We start from the raw sequence: 22,303 nt of genomic DNA, 5'->3' as shown, positions 1-22,303 counted from the left end.
AAAAGTAAATCAAGCAATCATTCCTTGATGACTCTTTGCTACACAGTGTTTTAGAAGAGTGACTCCAAAGCATTTGGCCTTGGTGTCTTTTTATGCTACTGTAATTAATTGCCTAGAGGTACAAAACAGCCTGAATTAGTTTTTTGTTGTCATTTCCATACATGTTTAAAACATTTTACAACAGGCTGTGCACGGTGGCACATGCCTGTAATCCTAGCATTTTGGGAGACCAAGGCAGGCAAGTAACTTAAGGTCAGGAGTCCCAGACCAGCCTGGTCAACATAGTGAATCCCCATCTCTACTAACAATAACAAAAAATAGGCCGGGCGCGGTGGCTCAAGCCTGTAATCCCAGCACTTTGGGAGGCCGAGACGGGCAGATCACGAGGTCAGGAGATCGAGACCATCCTGGCTAACACGGTGAAACTCCGTCTCTACTAAAAAATACAAAAAAAACTAGCCGGGCGAAGTGGCGGGCGCCTGTGGTCCCAGCTACTCGGGAGGCTGAGGCAGGAGAATGGCGTGAACCCGGGAGGCGGAGCTTGCAGTGAGCGGAGATCCGGCCACCGCACTCCAGCCTGGGCGGCAGAGCCAGACTCCATCTCAAAAAAAAAAAAAAAAAAAAAAAAAATAGCCAGTTGTGGTGGTGGGTGCCTGTAATCTCAGCTACTCTGGAGGCTGAGGCAGGAGAATCGCTTGAACCTAGGAGGCAGAAGTTACAGTGAGCTGAGGTTGTGCCACTTTAGCCTGAGTGACAGAGTGAGATTCCATCTCAAAAAACAAACAAAAAAACAAAAATTCTCAACATATGTGTGCGGTTATAGACTGTACATATTATATTGGAACTTCCTTTTTTGTTTACTTATCATATATTTTAGTTGTACTTAATACAATTAGCTCCACTTTGATTTAAGGCCTCATAGTTTGTCATTTTAACTCTGAAAGCATTTAATTAGGCTGTCTTTCATAGCCACTAAAAGTCAACATTAAATGACAGCTTGTATCAGAGAGCTTTTATTGAAGTGGGAGTATTTACTGCTTCAATTAATGTTAAAAATTAAAGTGAAAATATTTAACATACAGGAATACATTTTAAATATTTATCTTTTTGGAGACAGAGTTTCACTCTTTCGCTCCTGCTGGAGTGCAATGGCGTGATCTGAGCTCACTACCACCTCTGCCTCCCAGACTCAAGTATTTCTCCTGAATCAACATCCCAAGTACAAATACTCATTTGTACCAGTCACTAGAAAAGCAAATGTGATTAGTGTGATTAGCTTAAAATCATTTCTTGTTTTGTAGATGAGATGGGAGTAATGGGATAATAAATATATAAATTAACTTGTGTTTCTGTAGCAAGAAAGAGTAAATAATGGTTATGTGTAGGAAGCCAGCAATGTTTTCTGCAGGGATTCATTGGAATTGTTTGAGCAGCAGTGTCCCAAGATTAGATTAAAGTATTAGGGCATACTGGTCATGGTACAAACCAGAGATTTGCAAACTTCTCCTGTAAAGGGCCAAACAGGAAATATGTTAGGTGATGTGGTCTCTATCACAGCTTTCCAACTCTGCCGTTGTAGCATGAAAGCAGTCATAGGTAGTGTGTGAGGAAATAGGCATGATTGTACTCCAATAAAACTTTGTCTAAAAACCATTTGGTGAGCTGAATTTGGAATTCCATAACTATGGGTTATGGAATACAACAGTTTGCATTAGGTCCCTTAATTGAGCCTGCGATACCGAGGCTCCACTAACTTTAAGCAGCTTTTTCAATACTTTTATATACTGTTTCTGCTGATAATTGTTGTCCCATGATGAAACCATAGCCTGAACAATTCTCCCGGAACTTGGAAATCCCGAGTGGGCACCAATGACTTACTGACTCACTTACTGCGCAGTCCTTTTCACCTTCATTTTTGAGTGGTCCGTCGTGATCCTTTTGCAGCATTCATCTTGCGGGGCACCACCTGCGGGTTCCATCCTGTGGAACCTGACGTAGCAAGGGATGAGAGAGGTACACTGAAATAGATATTTTGCCTGTCAGTGCGGCTCAGGGGCTTTGCTGCCTGAGTCTGCATTCTTGGCTGGATGAGATGGCAGAGTTCGCATTATTTAGTACAGAGTAAATGACAAAGATCTCGAATAAACACCACTAGAGTGTAATTAACATTGCTGACCCCCAGTACAGAGCAATCATGCACCCTCGGATGATCAAAGTTTGGTCTTAGGACCACGTGAGTAAACAAGCTATTTGGATAAACTCTGCCACATTCCCTAGATGTTTGCTATATTGCTATCAACTCAAAGTAAAGAGGATTAGGCTACTTTCAGCCAAATCATTTACTGAAGCTATGCAACCCCACCGGCCTTCCAAGAAAGTTCGTGTCTATTTTCTATAACTATCTTTATAATTTTTCTAACCACTTTGTCCGATCCCCTACAGGTAGGGTTTCTTTTTCCCTGTGAAAGCCATCAGTTAAGGGGCCATGTCTAACTAGGAAATATAAATATAAAATAAATAAGTTTGTATTTCCAGTGGGAATGGAAAGATAAAGCAAATGCAGAAAAGAGGTACAGTTAATATGATTTACTGATTATTGAGTTTAAAAAGCTAGGGGAGAGAAAAAATCTCAGGTCATTCATAAGTTTCCACGTGGGGAATGCTCATGGGGAAGGAGTCAGAAATTGTCAGGTCAACAGAAAAGTGCAAACAATCATGGGACAGACCAACAATTTTCTTCACATATTGAGTTCAATGAAACATTTATGTGGGATATTTTCAGTAGGTAATTGGATTATTATAGGTATTTCTAGCTGGAGATAGAACTCTGGTTGGAGATGCAGGCTTAGAATAATTTTATTATAATTTTTAGACAAAGCCATAGATCTCAATGAGTATATCCATGATGCAGAAGATGTAGAATAAGAGGAAAGCCATTGACAAAACCCTGGAAATATCAACATTTCACAGAGTCAAAGGACTTCGTAAAGGAGACTGAACAGTGGCTAATGAAAAGTAGGAGAGGAGTGAGAGAAAATGATGTTGCAAATTTCTTTTAAATGTGAGAATTTCAAGCAGTGAGATTACTGAAAAGTCAATTGGAGTTAACTTACAAGTTCTGCAGTGATAATCTGTTCAAAAGAATTATTTTAGAGTTGTTAGGTACACTGTTGATGTGGTTAATATTTCTGGTGTCCAAGAAGAAATCTCCCAAGATCCTACCTAATGCTTTGCAACTGAAGCAGTCAACATACCCAGGGTCTGGAAAATTGTCTAGACTGGGGAGTATGCGTGCCAGCATTTTTCCAGAATTGTCAAAACCTAAGGGTCTTGTATAAGGAAAAATGCCGTCTTTTTTATGTGCTTCTTGTGGAGAGTGGAGATCTGTATTCTCTCTCTCTCTCTCTCTCTCTCTCTCACACACACACACACACACAGACATACACACGTACAGTAATTCACCCTTATCCATGGGGAGTATTTTCTAAGACACCCACTGGATGTCTGAAACTGTGGATAGTATGGAACCCTATACATCCATGTTTTTTTTAAATATGTGCATATTTATGATAAAGTTTAATTCATAAATTAGGCACAGTGAGAGATTAACAATAAGTCATAATAAAACAATAACAACATATTGTATTCAAAGTTAGGTGAATGTGGTCTCTCAAAGTGTCTTGTATTGTACTCACCCTTCTTGTTCATGTGATGATTGTGAAATGATATAATGCCTGTGTGATGAGATGAAGTCAGGTGAATGAGGTAGGAGTTGTCATGTGGTGTTAGGCTACTAATTATTTCTGGCTATCTGACTATACATCAGAAGGAGGATCATCTGCTTCACGTGACCCTGGATCATTGAGCCATGATAATGTTGATGGTTGGGATTTTGATGACAGATCATTTTGATGACTAATGGGCAGTTAGCTTATACAAAGGGATGATTCATGACCTGGGTGAGATGGAACAGCGTGTCTTAATATTTCATCATACTCCTTAGAATGACACCTTATTTAGAACTTATGATTTATATATTTCTGGAATTCCCCATTTAATATTTTTGGACTATGGTTGACCATGAGTAACTGAAATTACAGAAATCAAAACCATGGATATTATATTTTGAAATATATGTTTGGTCTTCAACACTGTTTTGTGGCATACAACTCATAAAATGTTTAGAATCTCCAAAATGATGTCTTTGTATGCTAATAATTGAGTGGTGGCTGGCAATCCCTAGGTAGCTTCAGGATAGGAGTTGGTCACAAAAAAGAACAAGGCATGATTAGGGTGTTGGGACTTTCAGCTCCACCCCTCAACCTCCTAGAGGTGAGATGAGTTGAAGGTTATATCGATTACCAGTGGCCACAGATTTTTTCATTCATGCCTATGTAGTAAAGCTGTTTAAGAACCCAGAAGGACTGGGATCAGAGACCTTCCAGAAAGCTGAATGTATGGAAGTGTTTGGAGGCAGATGTGCCCTGGGAGGGCATGGAAGCTCCATGCTCCTTCCCCTATAACTTGCCCTATGCATCTCTTCATGTGTCTCCTTTATAATACCTTTTATAATAAACTGGTAAGTATGTTTCCTTTAGGATTTGGGGCACTCTAGCATGTTAATCCAACCCAAAGATGAAGTTGTGAGGACCCCAACATGAAACCAGACGGTTAGATGTTTCAGAGATCCAGATTTGCAACTGGTGTGGGAGGGCAGTCTTGTGAGACTGAGCCCTCAGACTATGGGATCTGAGACTATTTCTAGATAGACAGTGTTGGAATTAAATAGGGGACAACCAGCTGGTTTCTGGTACAGAATTGGTTGCTTATTTATCGGTGGAGAAAATCCTCCAACATTTGGTCACAGATGTCTTCTGTTTTAATGATGGTGGTGTGAGAACAGGGGGAAATCACGTTGTGTGTCTTTCTACACATAGAGCAGATAAAGAGAGACTACTGTATACTCTGTTCTAACTGCTCCAAGTTCATTTATCAAGAAATTATACTTTCTAAGGTTGATACTGTCTGCTTATACTAATTCTGCTAATAATACAGTTTTCTGTCAGTCTTAAAGGGTTCTGTTTGGATTATGACTCTTTGTACACTGTAGTTCACTTGCAGATATCAAATTGTGATAAATTCTGTTTTTCCTTGCATTTGAGATCTATAAAAGAGGGGAAATAAACATTCTTAATGCATTAATTTCATAATAGTATACTTAATAATAATTTCACTATAGTCTCGATGTATGGTCCCAAATAAATGCTTTATAACAAATCATCTGAGTCTTTGTAACAAAGCATTGGAGTATTATGCTTTTTAAACCAAGACCTGAATTATGCATGAAAGTGTGCATGATTCTTTTAAACTAAGTTGAAGTCTCGCGATGTCTCCCAGGCTGCTTTCAGACTCCTGAGCTCCTCAGATGATCCTCCTGCCTCACCTTCAAAGTAGCTGGGATTATAGGCATGTGCCATCATGCCCTCTTATGTTTTTAATATTCTGTATCTTTTATTTATATTTGTTGATTTAATGTATTTACTTTTTTCTTTAATAGTGGATGTGAGTTCTGTAGAGTCTATATTCAGGTAAGACTTTGCTGTTTTTTAAAATGTATATGTTAAGTCAGAAAATACAGAGAAAAGAGACCACTATCTGTCGAGTATTCTACTCTAGGCTAGACAACGTATTATGTGCTTAATATTTATCATCTCACGTAGTCATCACACAGCTTTGGAAAACATCTGTGCTACTGTCACCTACTTTGTATTAATGAGGCAAATGTGGTTCAGAGAGGTTGATTAATTAGCCTATGATTTCATAGCTAAAAAGTAGCTGACCCTTAAGTTTGCCATCAGCCTACCTTGCTCCCAAATCCCTTCTCTTCCCTCTCGGCATAGATTAATGGAGACCTATGTATCACTAGGATCAAGGTATAGGTCCAGATGGGATCAATTCACAAAGTCACATTTTGTTATATGTTAACTCATTTTAGAGATTTCCCTTAGAACACTGGTTAATCCAAGACTTTGTTTTAACATGTTTAACAATTAGAGTGGTAACCAGTACCTTGATTTATCATCAAAGTTTTTAGAGCAGATCTGACTTAGCTGTAGTGACAAGACATAGGTTTTTGTTTCATAAGCAAGACCAGGTAAATCCTATAGATGAATTATTTTACTCTTATTGGAGAATATCTACATAGAAATATGTTAATCATATTTAGAGGCTATTTCTTATAGATTTCTCGGTTTACTGACTTCCCAGCTTAGTTTTTCTTCAAAGCAGTACCCTGCCTAGTTTCATGCACTCTTCTTTTTTTTTTTGCTAGAGTCTTTTTTTCTTCTTCCATGACTTTTCTATGATCTTTTCCTGATTACTGTCTTCTCTGGTTTCCTTGGTGTTCTTTTCTTCTATTATTTTATTGCTTTCTACCAGCCCCATTTTTCTATAGGTAAAATTAAAAGTACATGGAATTTTAGGATTTTAAGGACTCTTGGAGACTAATCAAAATACTTTCATATTTCAACCTGTATTTAATATCCTGGAAAAATGGTTGTTCAGATGGAGAGTCTGAAACTCAAAGTGACCTATTTAAATATAGGAGGTAACAAGTAATATTTAAACTCATTTCAAAGCCCATTACTCTTGTTTTTATATCACCATGTAAGTGAGTGTTTGAATAATAGAAAGGAAGAGGAAATGGGTCTAATTAAACAAATTGAAAAGGATAAGAATGGAATTAGCTGGAGAACCCAGTGGAAGTAGGTAACAAGAGAATTAGCAGGGAAAGGCCAAGTCTGAAGAGATATAATCTCAGGATTGGTAGGAGTAAGGGTTTTACCAAAGAGATCAGAGTGTTGGATCTTATGACAAGTTTGATGAAGATAAATTAGAACAAACACAGTAGATATTGGGAGTTATCTAGAAAGGCATATTAAATATGGTACAAAAGAAGTCCTGAATAGGTCACTGCTTTTTTGCTTGTTTAATTGGAAGAATGGACAAGCTTCAAGGTTTCTGTGGAAAGATTTTTTAAAAAAATGAGCCACTGGGAAAAGTCTCTAAAATCAGATAGAAATGTGCTATTCTGTTCTTTCACCCCAAATCTCACTGGAGAGGCTTAGAGCCCCTTGAGTGCTAGGAGATTGAAGGTTGCTGAATTACATAGATCTGTGGCCCAAGGCAGGTGTCCCCTTCCCTTTGCCCCTTTTTTCAAGCCTCTGATGTTGTAACCATGTACATGTAAAGCAGGGGTAAGATTGGCTATCAAATAAGTCATGGAGCTTCAGTTGGGTTTTTGATAACATGCTTATGCTGGAGGTGAATGACTTACTGAGTCTCCATTTAGTTGTTTTCCAGGAATAGGTAAATACAGAACTTCTTGGTTGGTCATTGAGTTTATCTTTTCATATATACACAGAAAGAAAGATCTGGAAGTGGGTGCCACTATATATAGTGAAAGTGTCTTTCACTTCCACATCTTTCTTCTGCAGGGCTTCATGGTGGTCTCCAACCTTTAAATATTCAGCTCATCAAAGCACAGATAGTAATCTTTAAATAGAATATTTAAAGGTTGGAGACTGCCATGAAGCCCTGCAGAAGAAAGATGTGGAAGTGAGACACTTTCACTATATATAGTTGCTCCCACTTCCAGATCTTTCTCTCTGTGTATATACGGTACTTAGAGAAATCCAATTATCAGGACTCAGTTTTTCTAGCAGTCTCTCTCCTTGGGAATAAGTACAAAGATTTTTAAGGTTTTGCTAGTTGATGTAGCCCTGAACAGGGAAGGACAAGTATAAAATAAGTAGTTAGATTTTATTATTTTTAAAGTTTCAATTTTTGTTGAGAAAAATATTCCCAATAAGAAATATACATTTGTAATTTGACATTTGTAGGTTCAGCTTTTCAACATTTCAAATATTTCAGGGCACCCTCTATAGTGTTTTAGGGTGAAGGAAAGCAAAAGGGTCTTCTTAAGTGGTTTTTATGCTGAGAAACAATGTCATTTTCCTGTGACACAGATTAGTCTTTAAATCAGAGGTAGAGAGTGGATAAAGGACAAGGTAACTGTATCTTTCTTCCTCATTTTAGGTTATCAAGTTTGTTCCAATTTAGATATCAAAAGTTATGTCAGCCATTAAATACATTTTCAGTTCATCACTGAGGACAGTTTGTGAGGACGAGTTATTCTCAGGGTATGCCAATTATATTGGCTGTCACTATTTTTTATGGAACTAAGAGTGAGTGTTCTTTGGATGTTATAGGTTTGGGAGGTAGAGTCAAAAATAGTTAACTAAAATATTTTTTAAAAACAGAGGTCATATTTTAATTATACCAAGAAACATGATTTAATATACCGAGGACTGATCTTTCCCCAGATTTTGTTTTTTTCTTCTCATTTTTTTGGAGTGAGCACCAAGATATGAACTAGCAGATTTCCTTTTTAAATATATGAATTTGCTCCTTTATGTTGTATCTTTTTTCTCTAAAGTCCTTTTGGCAAACCGACTACTGAAAATTCACAGCCTACAAAACTTGAGGAAGACTTTAGTCTTGCTACCAAGGTAAAATGGTCTTTTGTGAAGTTGATTTTCTCAGTTGGAATCTAGTTCTGTATAGTATTTACTTTTCATGTTTTGCAGTGCTGTAAGTATCATTATTTCATGTTGGCAATATAAAGTTGGTCAGATAAAAATATTTTATAGAAATATGAGTAGTTGATTTAAACAGTTTTTTTTTTTTTTTTTTTTTTTTACGTTAGTAAATAACAAATGTTTGGTAAATACTTTGAGGGTGTGAGGGCCATAAAAAGAAAGGGCTGGAGAATATATAGTGACAGGAGCACTATATTAGAAAAAACTTTTCCACAGTAGAGAATGTATAAAATCTGGTAAATTTTTATTTGGATAAGTGTACTTACTGTGAGTTTTAAAATTATCCTATTGTAACTTAAAAAAAAAACTCATGCTTAAATTTATCTTTAATGGATCAAGTTACTTATTATAGTAATCAAGGAATTTCTCTGATACTGTTCAGTTCCAAAACTGTGCCACATAACATATAGGATTTTTGCACTTACTATTTTGATATCACGTAGTTTTTAGGAGAGAGCTTTGTCTCAGTTTCTCTTCTTGGTTCTTTAAATACACCAAAATAATATTAGAAGTTGTGAAAATTTATTTGGGCATGGTGGTGCATGCCTGTAGTTCCAGCTACCAAGGAGGCTGATGCAGGAGGATTTCTTGAGCCCAAGAGTTTGAAACCCATATGGGCAACATAGCGAGACCTTAACTCAAATTTAAAAAATAATAGTAGAGGCCGGGCGCGGTAGCTTATGCCTGTAATCCCAGCACTTAGGGAGGCCAAGGCGGGTGGATCACGAGGTCAGGAGATCAAGGTCATCCTGGCTAACACTGTGAAACCCCGTCTCTACTAAAAAATACAAAACAAAATTAGCTGGGCATGGTGGCGGCCGCCTGTAGTCCCAGCTACTCGGGAGGCTGAAGCAGGAGAATGCCATGAACCTGGGAGGTGGAGCTTGCAGTGAGCCAAGATTGCGCCACTGCACTCCAGCCTGGGCGACAGAGCGAGACTCCATCTCAATAAATAAATAAATAAATAAATAAATAAATAAATATTAGTAGAAATTTAGAAATGTAAATTCTCTTTCTCAGAATCTGTATTACTAAGGGATGCCAGTGTGTTTTCTAAGTTATTTAATTAAAAGTATACTTTAAACTCTTCATCTAAATGAAGAACGCAGGTTTTACCCTAAGTAAACAACCAGTTCTGGAAGCAGAGACTCTTAATAAGCATATGGTAAGATTTTAATTTCAGAATTTTTAAATTGCAGTTTTTAAACATATTGTTCAAAGATCTTTGATCACATTTGAAAATTTTAAATTTCAGAAGATTTTATATTTAGTTATTTAAATAATCTTTTTGAAGTTCTTTAGTTATTTAAATAATCTTTTTGAAGCTCTTCCATCACTATGAGATACCGCAAGTTAGAAAACATACTTGCGTGCATCCTTGTGTACCCAGAATACAGTCTTGCCTATAAAAAGCATTTTAAGAGGTTTGCAATGTGAATAATAAGCAGACAATTGATTATTTTATGTAATAGAATGTTACGAGTGAGATAATATGCATAATGTATCTTATAATTAAATCTAATGAATTTCTAAATGTGGCTTAAATTTATATTTTCTTTTAATATTTAGAATGCATAAATTCACATGCATTATCTTAAGGAAATATGTCTTAAATAAGAAGACAGTAAATCAGAGATATGTAGTAACTAGGAAAGAAGGTTACACTATATTTTCTAGTATCCTCCATGTAGAATTTAGATTAAAAATATTGTAATATATTTTAGTCTCAACTCACGTTGTTTTTTTGTTTTTGAGACGGAGTCTCACTCTGTCACCCAGGCTGGAGTGCAGTGGCATGATCTTGGTTGACTGTAGCCTCTGCCTTCTTGGTTCAACCAATTCTCCTGCCTCAACCTCCTACATAAGCTGGGACTACAGGTGTGTGCCACCACGCCCAGCTAATTTTGTATTTTTAGTAGAGGCAGGGTTTCACCATGTTGGCCAGGATGGTCTCGATCCCTTGACCTCATGATCTGCCCTCCTAGGCCTCCTAAAGTGCTGGGATTACAGGCGTGAGCCACAAAGCCCAGCCAAAACTCATGTTCTATTAAACATATGTTTTCAAGGAATACATTACTCTGAAATTCTTATTACCAATAATTTCTTCAGGTGAAAAGTTTATGAAATATTCCTTTTTAAATTTTTTCTCTGTCTGTAGTAAGACTGTTCTCGCTTTTAGGTATTGATTGAAGACCATGTTTAACTAATTGAGTGTCTTATTATATAATAATAAAATTAAAATCTTGATTACCCAGATATTAACAAAATAACTAATTATAGTGTAAATACTGATCAGCATTATGGGAATATATTATTAACAAAAATCTGCATTTTATGTATTTTGTCACATGTCTTAGGGTAGTTGTTTCTCCTTTTCTTTCACGACTGAAGCTCATACTTGATTGACTGATCATGTCTCTTGTTTGTTTCTCCCTCCTCCATCACCTTTTTAAAAATGATTTACCCCAGACTTTTTTCTCACAGAACACGTTTTTTCAGTATCTGCTTTTGAGGGCATCTCTGTCTCAATTGTTATTTATTTACAAGTTTCTATTTAGTTGCTACATATGATTTTCATTAATCAATCATTGCCCCCCCATGACTTATTCTGTTTTTCTCTGTTTCTTGAAAGAAGCAGAATTTATACAGTTATTTATACTTAGCTTTTTGCCGCACAGAATAGAAACAACCTATACCATTTTAAGGCAAACCCAGTTAAACAAGGTACTATTAAAAACTAAAGTCTCACATTTTTCCACGCAAGAGGTAACTAATACAACTGTAAATTGTGAAGAGATATTTCAAAATATAACATGCAATTTTTAAATTTTAATTATTTCTGTAATACTATAAACTATGTAAGGGTAAATATTTGTCCTAGGTTATTTTGGTTAAAAAAATTATCTAATGGATACCACCATATTTATATAATAATAAATTAGATGAAGGGGATGATAGGAAATAAGTCATTGAAGAAGGGTAAGATAATCATAGAGACTACATGAGAGAGTCAAGATGAGACAGATTTTTATAAATACACAGCAAAAATATTGGTTTCAATGAGAGCAGGAACTCTCTATAATAAAAGATATGATATAAATTATTTAAAATAAAAATTAAGAAAACACAGCCAGCTAATAAATTATAGCTCAGGTGTTTTTGAGTGACTTATAGCTGATTTTAATAAAAAACTGGAAGAAAACATAAGGACAAGTATAGGTAAGAGCAATTTGTTGTACTCTTTAAAATACCTAGTAGAGAATAATTTGAATGATTCTAACATACAGGAAAGATACATACTTGAGGCGATTAATATCTCAATTATTCTGATTTGATTATGTGAATGTATTAAGTGATAATATGTACCCCTAAAACGTGTACATTTATAGTGTGTCAACAAAAAATTTATAAACAAGGCATGAAAATTTAATTCTCACTTCTTTTAGTAACTTTATGTTTTATATTTAATGTAGCCATACTTATATTAATATAGAATGCAAAGTAAAATCTGTTTTAGGCCTTGTCAGCTTTATTGTGAATTACTAATTTTGATCCTTTGGTTTCTGATTTCAGATTTCTAACTTAATATTTGACATATCCTTAAGTTATTTAACTAATTTATCTCACTCTTTGATATAACCTTGGCAGCTGTTTAGAATATTTTTGATAATAGAGTATAAATAAATAAGCATTTTATTTAAACTTGTTATTAAAATTAAATTTTCTGATCATATGAACAAGATTTTTCTTCTGTGTCTCTTAAAAGAGAAAAATCTCTTTTAAGCTTAAGTACTCTGAAATAAATAAATGGAGAAATTAGTAATCTCTAGAAATATTCTGAGATTTTTGCTCATAATATCTGTATGTGATGGTACTATATACACACATCAAATGAATGTAATCAACATTGGTGAATTTTTTAAAGTACCTATTATTATAGAACATGCAAGGGAATATGCATATTATAGAATATGCAAGGGAAGATTGATAACAGAGTAAACAAACTTATCATTGGAAGAATACTTTTTACTTTTATTTTATTTTATTTTTTATTTTTTTTATTTTTTATTATTATTATACTTTAAGTTCTAGGGTACATGTGCATAACGTGCAGGTTTGTTACATATGTATACATGTGCCATGTTGGTGTGCTGCACCCATCAACTCGTCAGCACCCATCAACTCGTCATTTACATCAGGTATAACTCCCAATGCAATCCCTCCCCCTCCCCCCTCCCCGTGATAGGCCCTGGTGTGTGATGTTCCCCTTCCCGAGTTCAACTGATCTCATTGTTCAGTTCCCACCTATGAGTGAGAACATGCGGTGTTTGGTTTTCTGTTCTTGCGATAGTTTGCTGAGAATGATGGTTTCCAGCTGCACCCATGTCCCTACAAAGGACACAAACTCATCCTGTTTTATGGCTGCATAGTATTCCATGGTGTGTATGTGCCACATTTTCTTAATCCAGCCTGTCACTGATGGACATTTGGGTTGATTCCAAATCTTTGCTGTTGTGAATAGTGCCGCAATAAACATACGTGTGCATGTGTCTTTATAGCAGCATGATTTATAATCCTTTGGGTATATACCCAGTAATGGGATGGCTGGGTCATATGGTACTTCTAGTTCTAGATCCTTGAGGAATCGCCATACTGTTTTCCATAATGGTTGAACTAGTTTACAATACCACCAATAGTGTAAAAGTGTTCCTATTTCTCCACATCCTCTCCAGCACCTGCTGTTTCCTGACTTTTTAATGATTGCCATTCTAACTGGTGTGAGATGGTATCTCACTGTGGTTTTGATTTGCATTTCTCTGATGGCCAGTGATGATGAGCAGTTTTTCATGTGTCTGTTGGCTGTATGAGTGTCTTCTTTTGAGAAATGTCTGTTCATATCCTTTGCCCACTTTTTGATGGGGTTGTTTGTTTTTTTCTTGTAAATTTGTTTGAGTTCTTTGTAGTTTCTGGATATTAGTGCTTTGTCAGGTGAGTATATTGCAAAAATTTTCTCCCATTCTGTAGGATGCCTGTTCACTCTGATGGTAGTTTCTTTTGCTGTGCAGAAGCTTTTTAGTTTAATGAGATCCTATTTGTCAATTTTGGCTTTTGCTGCCGTTGCTTTTGGTGTTTTAGACATGAAGCCTTTGCCCATGCCTATGTCCTGAATGGTATTACCTAGGTTTTCTTCTAGAATTTTTATGGTATTAGGTCTAACATTTAAGTCTCTAATCCATCTTGAATTAATTTTCGTATAAGGAGTAAGGAAAGGATCCAGTTTCAGCTTTCTCCTTATGGCTAGCCAATTTTCCCAGTACCATTTATTAAATAGGGAATCCTTTCCCCATTTCTTGTTTTTCCCAGGTTTGTCAAAGATCAGATGGCTGTAGATGTGTGGTATTATTTCTGAGGACTCTGTTCTGTTCCATTGGTCTATATCTCTGTTTTGGTACCAGTACCATGCTGTTTTGGTTACTGTAGCCTTGTAGTATAGTTTGAAGTCAGGTAGCGTGATGCCTCCAGCTTTGTTCTTTTGACTTCGGATTGTCTTGGCAATACGGGCTCTTTTTTGGTTCCATATGAAGTTTAAAGTGGTTTTTTCCAATTCTGTGAAGAAACTCATTGGTAACTTGATGGGGATGGCATTGAATCTATAAATAACCTTGGGCAGTATGGCCATTTTCACGATATTGATTCTTCCTATCCATGAGCATGGTATGTTCTTCCATTTGTTTGTGTCCTCTTTTATTTCACTGAGCAGTGGTTTGTAGTTCTCCTTGAAGAGGTCTTTTACATCCCTTGTAAGTGGGATTCCTAGGTATTTTATTCTCTTTGAAGCAATTGTGAATGGAAATTCATTCATGATTTGGCTGTCTGTTACTAGTATATAAGAATGTTTGTGATTTTTGCACATTAATTTTGTATCCTGAGACTTTGCTGAAGTTTCTTATCAGCTTAAGGAGATTTTGGGCTGAGACAATGGGGTTTTCTAAATATACAATCATGTCATCTTCAAACAGGGACAATTTGACTTCTTTTTTTCCTAAGTGAATACCCTTGATTTCTTTCTCTTGCCTGATTGCCCTAGCCAGAACTTCCAACACTATGTTGAATAGGAGTGGTGAGAGAAGGCATCCCTGTCTTGTGCCAGTTTTCAAAGGGAATTTTTCCAGTTTTTGCCCATTCACTATGATATTGGCTGTGGGTTTGTCATAAATAGCTCTTATTATTTTGAGATACGTTCCATCAATTCCGAATTTATTGAGCGTTTTTAGCATGAAGGGCTGTTGAATTTTGTCAAAGGCCTTTTCTGCATCTATTGAGACAATCATGTGGTTTTTGTCTTTGGTTCTGTTTATATGCTGGATTACGTTTATTGATTTGCGTATGTTGAACCAGCCTTGCATCACAGGGATGAAGCCCACTTGATCGTGGTGGATAAGCTTTTTGATGTGCAGCTGCATCCGGTTTGCCAGTATTTTATTGAGGATTTTTGCATCAATGTTCATCAGGCATATTGGTCTAAAATTCTCTTTTTTTGTTGTGTTTCTGCCAGGCTTTGGTATCAGGATGATGTTGGCCTCATAAAATGAGTTAGGGTGGATTCCCTCTTTTTCTAATGATTGGAATAGTTTCAGAAGGAATGGTACCAGCTCCTCCTTGTACCTCTGATAGAATTCAGCTGTGAATCCATCTGGTCCTGGACTTTTTTTGGTTGGTAGACTATTAATTATTGCCTCAATTTTAGAGCCTGCTATTGGTCTATTCAGGGATTCAGCTTCTTCCTGATTTAGTCTTGGAAGAGTGTAAGTGTCCAGGAAATTATCCATTTCTTCTAGATTTTCCAGTTCATTTGCATAGAGGTGTTTATAGTATTCTCTGATGGTAGTTTGTATTTCTGTGGGGTCAGTGGTGATATCCCCTTTATCATATTTTATTGCATCTATTTGATTCTGCTCTCTTTTCTTCTTTATTAGTCTTGCTAGTGGTCTATCAATTTTGTTGATCTTTTCAAAAAACCAGCTCCTGGATTCATTGATTTTTTGGAGGGTTTTTTGTGTCTCTATCTCCTTCAGTTCTGCTCTAATCTTAGTTATTTCTTGCCTCCTGCTAGCTTTTGAATGTGTTTGCTCTTGCCTCTCTAGTTCTTTTAATTGTGATGTTAGAGTGTCAATTTTAGATCTTTCCAGCTTTCTCTTGTGGGCATTTAGTGCTATAAATTTCCCTCTACACACTGCTTTAAATGTGTCCCAGAGATTCTGGTATGTTGTATCTTTATTCTCATTGGTTTCAAATAACATCTTTATTTCTGCCTTCATTTCGTTATGTACCCAGTAGTCTTCAGGAGCAGGTTGTTCAGTTTCCATGTAGTTGAGTGGTTTTGATTGAGTTTCTTAGTCCTGAGTTGTGGTTTGATTGCACTGTGGTCTGAGAGACAGTTTGTTATAATTTCTGTTCTTGTACATTTGCTGAGGAGTGCTTTACTTCCAATTATGTGATCTATTTTGGAATAAGTGTGATATGGTGCTGAGAAGAATGTATATTCTGTTGATTTGGGGTGGAGAGTTCTGTAGATGTGTATTAGGTCTGTTTCCTGCAGAGATGAGTTTAATTCCTGGATATCCTTGTTAACTTTCTGTCTCATTGATCTGTCTAATGTTGACAGTGGGTTGTTGAAGTCTCCCTTATTATTGTACGGCAGTCTAAGTCTCTTTGTAAGTCTCTAAGGACTTGCTTTATGAATCTGGGTGCTCCTGTATTGGGTGCATATATATTTAGGAGAGTTAGCTCTTCCTGTTGAATTGATCCCTTTACCGTTATATAATGGCCTTCTTTGTCTCTTTTGATCTTTGATGGTTTAAAGTCTGTTTTATCAGAGACTAGTATTGCAACCCCTGCTTTTTTTTTGTTCTCCATTTGCTTGGTAGATCTTCCTCCATCCCTTTATTTTGAGCCTATGTATGTGTCTGCCTGTGAGATGGGTCTCCTGAATACAGCAAACTGATGGGTCTTGACTCTTTATCCAGTTTGCCAGTCTGTGTCTTTTAATTGGAGTATTTAGTCCATTTACATTTAAGGTTAATATTGTTATGTGTGAACTTGATCCTGCCATGATGATATTAACTGGTTATTTTGCTCGTTAGTTGATGCAGTTTCTTCCTAGCCTCGATGGTCTTTACATTTTGGCATGTTTTTGCAATGGCTGGTACCAGTTGTTCCTTTCCATGTTTAGTGCTTCCTTCAGGGTCTCTTGTAAAGCAGGCCTGGTGGTGACAAAATCTCTAAGCATTTGCTTATCTGTAAAGGATTTTATTTCTCCTTCACTTATGAAACTTAGTTTGGCTGGATATGCAATTGTGGGTTTAAAATTCTTTTCTTAAGAATGTTGAATATTGGCCCCCACTCTCTTCTGGCTTGTAGAGTTTCTGCTGAGAGATCTGCTGTAGGTCTGATGGGCTTCCCTTTGTGGGTAACCCGGCCTTTCTCTCTGGCTGCCCTTAAGATTTTTTCCTTCATTTCAACTTTGGTGAATCTGGCAATTATGTGTCTTGGAGTTGCTCTTCTCGAGGAGTATCTTTGTGGCGTTCTCTGTATTTCCTGAATTTGAATGTTGGCCTGCCCTACTAGGTTGGGGAAGTTCTCCTGGATGATATCCTGAAGAGTGTTTTCCAACTTGGTTCCATTTTCCCCCTCACTTTCAGGAACCCCAATCAGACGTAGATTTGGTCTTTTTACATAATCCCATACTTCTTGCAGGCTTTGTTCATTTCTTTTTCTTCTTTTTTCTTTAGATTTCTCTTCTCATTTCATTTCATTCATTTGATCCTCAATTGCTGATACTCTTTCTTCCAGTTGATCGAGTTGGTTACTGAAGCTTGTGCATTTGCCACGTATTTCTCATGTCATGGTTTTCATCTCTGTCAGTTCGTTTATGGCCTTCTCTGCATTAATTATTCTAGTTATCAATTCTTCCACTCTTTTTTCAAGATTTTTAGTTTCTTTGCACTGGGTACGTAATTCCTCCTTTAGCTCTGAGAAGTTTGATGGACTGGAGCCTTCTTCTCTCATCTCATCAAAGTCATTCTCCATCCAGCTTTGATCCATTGCTGGCAATGAGCTGCGTTCCTTTGCAGGGGGAGATGTGCTCTTATTTTTTGAATTTCCAGCTTTTCTGCCCTGCTTTTTCCCCATCTTTGTGGTTTCATCTGCCTCTGGTCTTTGATGATGGTGACGTACTGATGGGGTTTTGGTGTGGGTGTCCTTCCTGTTTCTTAGATTTCCTTCTAACAGTCAGGACTCTCAGCTGTAGGTCTGTTGGAGATTGCTTGAGGTCCACTCCAGACCCTGTTTGCCTGGGTATCAGCAGCAGAGTCTTCAGAAGATAGAATATTGCTGAACAGCGAGTGTACCTGTCTGATTCTTGCTTTGGAAGCTTCCTCTCAGGGGTGTACTCCACCCTGTGAGGTGTGGGGTGTTGGTCTGCCCCTAGTGGGCATGTCTCCCAGTTAGACTACTCAGGGGTCAGGGACCCACTTGAGCAGGCAGTCTGTCCATTCTCAGATCTCAACCTCCACGTTGGGAGATCCACTGCTCTCTTCAAAGGTGTCCGACAGAGTCGTTTGGGTCTGCAGAGGTTTCTGCTGCTTTTGTTGTTGTTGTTTAGCTGTGTCCTGTCCCCAGAGGTGGAGTCTACAGAGACAGGTAGGATTCTTTGAGCTGCTGTGAGCTCCACCCAGTTCGAGCTTCCCAGCAGCTTTGTTTACCTACCTTAGCCTCAGCAATGGCGGACGCCCCTCCCCCAGCCTGGCTGCTGCCTTGCAGTTAGATTGCAGACTGCTGTGCTAGCAATGAGGGAGGTTCCGTGGGTTTGGGACCTCTCGACCAGGAGTGGGATATAGTCTCCTGGTGTGCCCGTTTTCTAAGACCCTTGGTAAAGCGCAGTATTGGGGTGGGAGTTACCCGATTTTCCAGGTGTTGTGTGTCTCAGTTCCCCTGGCTAGGAAAATGGATTCCCTTCCCCCTTGCGCTTCCCAGGTGAGGCGATGCCTTGCCCTGCTTCAGCTCTCGCTGGTCGGGCTGCAGCAGCTGACTAGCACCGATTGTCTGGCATTCCCTAGTAAGATGAACCCAGTACCTCAGTTGAAAATGCAGAAATCACCTGTCTTCTGTGTCGCTGGCACTGGGAGCTAGAGACTGGAGCTCTTCCAATTCAGCCATCTTGCTCTGCCCCCCCCCCCCACTTTTTACTTTTAAATATATCTCTTACAGTGGAGATATTTTATATTATTTCCAGGAAGCCTTATTAACTTTAGTCTTCATAATTATTAAACCTTGCACATATATTTGTTTGTTTCTAAAACTCAGGAATCCTGTTGACTTGAAGTTTTTAGTTTATTTCTTCACCTGTGAATACTGAATCCTGCTTGACAATCATAGATATATATATATAAACTATTAAATCTTCAACTCGAATAATTATTGCTTAATTTTCTTTATGTGATATCTTTTCTCCAATTTTAAACTGTCATCCTATATGGTGTAAATAGGCAATTCGAGTTAGTATTATATTGTTTACAGGAACATAAGAAAAGCATGTGAATTTTAAAGCAGGGTTTCACATTTCTATCTCACTTTATAGTAGTACTTAAAAATGCCTCATAATTCTATAGGTAAGCATTTCACTTGCACAATTAAAAATTTCAAGGTTTTTATAAAAGTGGTTTTACAGAATCTTGTTGTTGTAGATTTAAATGTTTTCATTCAATTCAAAGATGCCTATTGCAATAATATTTCAGAAATATTTTCCTATATCAATAAAATTATATTCTTGGAACAAATTTGGAAATACATAACTTAGAAACTTAATCCCACGTTTCTCTCTCTCCTTTAATTTCATTTTCAAAATTTCAACAGTCTGCATAGATTTGTGTTGCTTAATTATACCCATTTAGTCTATCTTATAAATATTTATTTTCTTATCACTATGTAATTTTCATCATGTAGGTCATCTACTCATACTCCAAATGTATTTATCCAGATCTTTCTTCCAAGCCCCTTAGATGCCTCAAATCTTAGAGGTCTCAAACTGAAAGCATCTTTTTTTTTTATTCTTTTCCTGCCTCTTTTCTGACTCTTTGTAATCTACTCAGTCATCTGGTTTCCCCATCCTAGTAAATAACATCTAGGAAGTAGCCATGAACTGCTCAAACACTTCAACCTGCATTTCAACTGTCCCCCATATCCTGCACTTCAACCCTCCTCCAGGTCACCAAGCCAGTCACACACCAAAATTTGTATTATCTACCTTCTTATAATTTTCCATATCTTATTACCATAATTAACCATCTACCTATAATTTTGAAGTACTCCTTTCTAGTTTTGCCCCATCTCCCCATGTTCATCTACCTTTACATCACTGGAAGGGTCACCTTTCTAAAATATATTTGTAATGATGTAACTCATCTGCATATTGAACGGATACCCATTACCTGAAGGGTTAAGTTCACATTCTAGTGTGACACATATCTTACATGGTTTGGTCCCATTTTTTGTCTCTTCAACTCATTTGCTCTGACTCTGTTCCAGTTTTACCACATCACTTTGGCATCCCTCAGTTGCCACGTTGTTTCATGCCTTATTATTTTGCACATGCTGTTGTACCTAGAGTCTTTGTATCCTGACTCTGCACTTTGCCTGTCCTTCCAAATATGGCCCCATTATGGCGGCATTTTCTCTGCTTTTCAGGTAAAACTCATTGTTCTCTCCTTTGTACTCTTATGCATTTTATTGACTTAAATTGTAGAACTGGTGAATTATACTTTTCTGTTCTTTTTTTGTTTTCACATATCTCTACCATTTCTTGAATATAGGCCAGAACCTGTCTTCCATGTATATTTTCTGCTTCTCCCAGGATAGTGCCTATGATTTGATAGATACAATGTATGTTTTTTCTTGTTGTTCTCTTTTGTCTTACTGATAAATTGTGTGAGTGAATAAACACATTTTTTTCCTGAAGTTTTTTGTTGTTGTTGTTGCTTTTGTTTATTGTTTGTAATAGGAGGAAGCAACAAAGACAGTAACTGGACAACAAGAAAATGATATTGGCATTATTGAACAAGCTCCACAAGATCAAACAAGTAATGACAATTTTATTTTTATACCAAAATAATAGAAGTGGTACATTAGTGAATATCTCTGAAAATCTTTCTATGCTTAAGTGCTATTATTTACAAAACAATTTTATAGACCGAAATACAATGGCTATTTAAAAATTATTTTCTGATATCTTCCTTCATGCTATCAATTTTTTTACTGAACCTGCTTCAATTCTGAAATTCTATTTTTGCTGTTAGTTTTGTTTTTGAAATACTCATAAATGGCAATAGATTTGTATATGGTATTACAATTTACAGTAATAAATGTTCTCATATATGTGTCTGTGAATAACATTTTGTAGATAAGATACCCACATCAGAATCAAGACAAAAAGAAGATACAGAATCTTCAGATTCTGAGGTATGTGTATTGTTGTTGTTGTTGCTATTTTAAAACTTAAGTAATGAGTAATCTTAAAACATAAAAAGATGATTTGACTTTATACTCTCACCTCTGCATGTGTCTGTAAGGTGGGTGATCATGAGGTCAGGAGATTGAGACCATCCTGGCTAACATGGTGAAACTGTCTCTACTAAAAACATAAAAAAATTAGCCGGGTTTGGTGGTGCATGCCTGTAGTCTCAGCTACTCGGGAGGCTGAGGCAGGAGAATGGTGTGAACTCAGGAGGTGGAGCTTGAAGTGAGCCAAGATCGCACCACTGCACTCCAGCCTGGGTGACAGAGTGAGAATACATCTCAAAGAAAAGCAAAAAAAAAAAAAAAAAAAAAAAAGAGAGAAAGCATTTATTTTCTGACATTTATCAGAACATACTTTATAATCATGTGCCAAGTAGATAATAGCTGCATAGTGCAATTCTGCTAGTTTGCAGGATTAATTTTGAAGCCAATGTAGAATAGTGCAAAAGAAAATAAGACTTAGAAGGCACTAGGAATCTATTTGAGTTCTGAAGTTGAGTTTGTCTAAAAACTAAATAATTTCTGTGTGTTCATTTATGGGCAAATACATAATTCTGTGTATATCTAGATGTACAAAGGCTCTATTTGGATTCAGAGAGAAAGAGTTTAAAGTGTAGTCTTAGTCTTGCTCAACTTGGAACTTAAAACGATAATGCCTGGGACTTGAAAGACTCCATCTCAAAAACAAAACAAAACAAAACAAAAAAAACCAAAAACAACAACAACAAAAAAAACACTTATAAATCATTATAAATTTTTCTTAAAAACAAAACAGAGAATGTTTGGTTAGAGAAAATTGAAGAACTTTATAATTAGCACGGGTATGGGAGTGGCAGTGGAATTCTATGGTCAGAGTAGATCTGTCTGAGACTGCCATTTAATCTCCATCTCAAAGATGAAGAGTATGCCATATGAAAGTTTAGGAGCAAAACATTCCGAACAGAGAGAACAGTGGAACATATTTGTTCATCATTTTGTTCTTAACAACCTAGAACGACTAGGAAGTAGAAAGTGGGGTAACCACCACCATCATCATCATCCTCATTATTCTAAGGTGAAGAAAAATCTGC

The 22,303-nt window shown here is 36.8% G+C and overlaps 1 protein-coding gene across 1 annotated transcript in view; it reads left to right on the top strand.

Annotated features, from left to right (window-relative positions):
• The window catches only part of LOC112426922 (ankyrin repeat domain 30A), a 133,167-nt gene that overhangs the window by 72,585 nt on the left and 38,279 nt on the right, over positions 1-22,303 (top strand). The window contains exons 35-38 of the mRNA XM_071068735.1: positions 5,558-5,588; positions 8,498-8,570; positions 20,719-20,797; positions 21,118-21,176. Of these exons, the coding sequence (XP_070924836.1) occupies positions 5,558-5,588; positions 8,498-8,570; positions 20,719-20,797; positions 21,118-21,176 (242 nt within the window). The remainder of the gene's footprint in view (positions 1-5,557; positions 5,589-8,497; positions 8,571-20,718; positions 20,798-21,117; positions 21,177-22,303) is intronic.

Source organism: Macaca nemestrina, chromosome 9 (assembly GCF_043159975.1).
Source record: "Macaca nemestrina isolate mMacNem1 chromosome 9, mMacNem.hap1, whole genome shotgun sequence".
In the NCBI taxonomy this organism is placed as follows: domain Eukaryota; kingdom Metazoa; phylum Chordata; class Mammalia; order Primates; family Cercopithecidae; genus Macaca; species Macaca nemestrina.
This window is presented reverse-complemented; position numbering and strand designations above follow the sequence as displayed.